A 3,946-nucleotide genomic window follows, 5' to 3' on the forward strand; every position below is an offset into this window, starting at 1 on the left:
TATATATAGTAGACTTGGGCCGGAAATTGGGTTTAGGGCCGTAAACAGGTTTACGACCGTAAACTCATTGCTAGGCCGTAAACACACTAACAACCTACCAAAACACGATAAATACTCAAAATAACTTATTACAATAAAAGCCTAGACCAAACCACTAACTAGACCCTTTAGTGAAGGACAAAAGAAAATGTAAAATATGCTTTGGATTTGGTCATGATTGCAGGAACTATCCTTTTGGATTGAAGAAAGCATAGAACTACAAGAAATTCATCAAATTCGTCATTTTTAGATATTATTAAGTTTGATTTCAGTAAAATAAAAGTATGTTTTTGATGAATTATATGATATTATTAAGTTTCATTTCAATGTAATAAAATTATCGTTTGAAAGGATCTTTGTGTTTTTCTGGTATATTTATGTTTTATAGGATCATACAGTTTATCATTCCAGCAGAATGTCAAAGAAAAATATTACAGTTATAATTCCAACAGAATGTCAAAAAATAATGTTCATTACATTTCATAAAATATGTTTGATGTTTCATAAAGTCAAAACACATAATGTCAAAAATAAAATTTGCAAACAATGAGCAATACAATGACTTGAATTTAAACAGTTTAAGAGTTAATTGTATTGTAAGCCATATTGCTATAATATTCTAGTAGACAAATTTGGAGATAACACATAGTAAACAATTTTGTTAGCCATATTGCTACATTATTCTAATTGAATGATATTCAATGAATACAATGTGCATAGTTTTATAAGCCATGTTGATATATCTTTATCAGTCGTGTTTTCGAGGTAACACAAATTGATAAGTTTTATAAGTCATATTGCTACAGTATTCTGATAGAATTCATTCAAAAATAAAATAATATGAAGAGTTTTAGAATCCATATTGATATATCATTATGATAGAATTATATCGTTAATAAAATATTGTGTAGCTTTTTTTTAAATTACATAATAATATTTTAAGTAATTGCTTTAATATACTGTTGATATGTTTTATATTTGGAATGTGAATAGAGTACCTTATGAATATTTTTATCTTTATCATGTTTTAAAATAGAATCAAATCGGAACCATTTATTTTTATCAATGATCCCTAATATCAAGCCTTTTAATTTGCATAGAATCCGTTTTCATCCCTATTTCTTTTCTGTGTCAGTTTATAATATTTTATTTTTTCAACTTCCAAAGCATATAGAAACACTATCGAACTTTCTTAGTTATGGGCGATCAACTACCAGAGGCCAATAATCATATTTACGAGGAACATTATTTGGCTAATGATGATGAAAACGGAATTGAAGATTTCGATTTTCCTGATAATGATACACTCTATAATAGCAGATTTCACATAGGAGAAACCAGTAATCCTTATTTAGGTGAGTTTTTGAAGTATTTGTTTAATTTTTCATTGTATCTCAGATTTTATATTGTAAAAAACATGTTTAATATTAAATGTTAATATTTTCGTTGATGAACATACAGAGGACACAAATCATGAAGAAGACGAAAATCAAGTCGTTGATGAAGATACATAGGTTAATATTGATTTCAGTGAAGGTATTAAATTCAATTCAGGATATTGAAACTTTTACAGAATAATAAAATTCTTTCAGAATAATATTTATAGAATTCTTTCAGAATAATTTTATATTTGCTATGTTGAAACAGGACAACCTCATGTTACACATGATTACGTTTCTCCTGGTGACACCTTGTATTAGACCCCGATTGTTTTAGATGATATCAATCCAAAATATACATCAAAATTTGATTGATACGGTGAAGGAGTAACAATGTACAGAAACTATGCATTAGAATTTGGTTTTGATGTTAGGCTTGGAAGAGTCAAAAAATCGAAAAAGGGGATTATTACAAATAGACATCTTGTATGCAATCGGGAAGGTAATCCAAATACTAGTAAAGTAGATACTCTGGACATTCAGCATATTAAGACTCAAAGAAGGAAAGATTTATTTAGGAGGAATTGTAAGGCAAAAGTTGTTTTAGAAATAATTCCCGGTACTCTTAGATATGTCATGACTGATTTTGTCGAGAAACATAATCACGAGTTGTTTAGCAAGGGCAATATGGACTTATCTCGTTCAAAGAGAAAACTTGATTATTCCCTGGAATTTTTCATTCATAACTTGTCAAAATAAAATATTGGTCCTGTAAAAGCACATAGACTGTATAGTGCTCTTCAGGTCGGTCCTTCGATTCGAGGTGGATTGGTTTTTGATTTCAAGAATGCAGGAGAAATCTTAATTGTTACATAGGTGGGAGAGACGTGAAATTCCTTGTTGACAAGATGAATGACGGGAAGAAAAATGTCCCATCATTTACTTTTGAGCATAAAGTGTTGAACAAAAGATTGAATGCTCTATTATGGGCTGACAAAACAGCAAAGTATAACTACAATTCGTTCGGAGATGTTGTATCACTCGATGCCACATTCAGCATGAACAAGTATTTCTAACCTTTAATACTTTTACAATAACAATTTCATTGTTTTCAGTTATGTAAACTAATATTTTATTTTTAACATAGGTATGATATGTTTTTGTTCCGTTGACTGGCATTGATAACCACAAAAAATGTGTAACATTTGGTGTTGGACTTTTAAGTAAAGAAGATGGAGTTTCTTATGAATGGTTGCTTAGAGCTTTTTTGAAAGCTTTTAGAAAACAACCTCAATTGGTTATATATGATCAAGATCCAGCTTTGAAAAAAGCTATAGATAATGTTTTCCTATTAGCACATCATAGGTTATCTATGTGGCATATAACAAAGAAGTTGCCAAATAAGGTATGCATTGAAAGACTATTATCCATATTATTTGTCATGAGTCTACAATGATTTTCTCATATTCTAATAGAATAAATTACATTAACTTTTTTATTTTAGTCATCCTCATTGAATTTCAATTTATACAGATTTTATCAATTGAAGATGCAGCCACCAATCAAAAATTTCGAAAGCGTTTTCACTCTATAATTTGGAATTCTAATCTGGAACCACATGACTTTGAGAATGTATGGTGTATGATGTTGGAGGAGTTTAAAATTATAGATAATAGTTGGATGAATACCATGTATGGTTTGAGAAGATTTTGGTTTCAAACCACCACAATAACCAGTTCTTATCTTATCATGTTTATGATGACATTTGATTCAGTCATGAAACAACAAAGACATAATAAAATTCTCAATGATTTTAATACTGCCACCACTTTTCCTAAATTCATTACCCGTAGTCCGAATGAACCTCATGCTTCAAAGGTATATACGCGCAAGATTTTTTATCAGGTTCAGAAAGAGATATCAAGAGCTAAAGATAATTGTTTCCAAAAGAATGTGATAGCATCCAACGGTGTTGACACAATTATTGTTTTGGAGAAAAAAAACAACATAACTACTAGGAAAACGAATGATGTCGATGTTGATGACAAACACGAGGAATACAATTACGATTGTCTTATAAGGGATACTGAATACACGGTATATTTTTTTCACGTTAATTGTCATTTTATCATTTGAATTTAAACACTAAATATTCACAACTTAAACATTCTCACTAATCATCTTATATATTCCAGGTCACACACTCAACCAAAGATGGTTCATTCAAATGTACTTGTATGCATTTTGAACATGTAGGGATCTTATGGAGATACATATTCTGTGTGTTTAAGTTTTATGGCATCGAACAAATTCCTAAAAAGTACATTTTGAAACGTTGGCGTAGGGATGTTATTCCAACAAAATTACTGAAAAGACGCTTCAATAGTTCTTTTGACGATTCTAATTCCGACATGACTACTATTGATATTTTTTCAACTGTTGACCGTTGTGTGTCTTTTTTGAGCCATGATGCAACTAAGTTAAAGTCATACCTTGACGAGCATAATAAGTTGAAAAAAAAACCGTAG

General features: G+C 29.9%; 1 protein-coding gene across 1 annotated transcript; it reads left to right on the forward strand.

Annotated features, from left to right (window-relative positions):
* Nucleotides 1-1,811: 1,811 nt before the first annotated feature.
* On the forward strand, nt 1,812-3,946 carry LOC145098180 (protein FAR1-RELATED SEQUENCE 6-like). The gene is made up of 5 exons (XM_079035844.1): nt 1,812-1,920; nt 2,295-2,484; nt 2,643-2,823; nt 2,952-3,515; nt 3,614-3,946. Exons 1-5 carry the CDS (start codon nt 1,812-1,814, stop codon nt 3,944-3,946), a joined length of 1,377 nt encoding a protein of 458 aa, XP_078891970.1.

The sequence above is a fragment of the Lactuca serriola genome, chromosome 4, assembly GCF_051521515.1.
Source record: "Lactuca serriola cultivar US96UC23 chromosome 4, Lser_US96UC23_V15, whole genome shotgun sequence".
NCBI classification, from domain to species: domain Eukaryota; kingdom Viridiplantae; phylum Streptophyta; class Magnoliopsida; order Asterales; family Asteraceae; genus Lactuca; species Lactuca serriola.

What these genes read in the sequence shown, in the direction of transcription:
- LOC145098180 (XM_079035844.1), top strand. Translation starts at nt 1,812, where the DNA reads ATGTACAGAAACTATGCATTAGAATTTGGTTTTGATGTTAGGCTTGGA. An exon ending in GCCACATTCAGCATGAACAA is followed by an intron (nt 2,485 to 2,642) that starts GTATTTCTAACC and finishes TGGACTTTTAAG; the next exon opens with TAAAGAAGATGGAGTTTCTT. An exon ending in TAAGGGATACTGAATACACG is followed by an intron (nt 3,516 to 3,613) that starts GTATATTTTTTT and finishes TATATATTCCAG; the next exon opens with GTCACACACTCAACCAAAGA.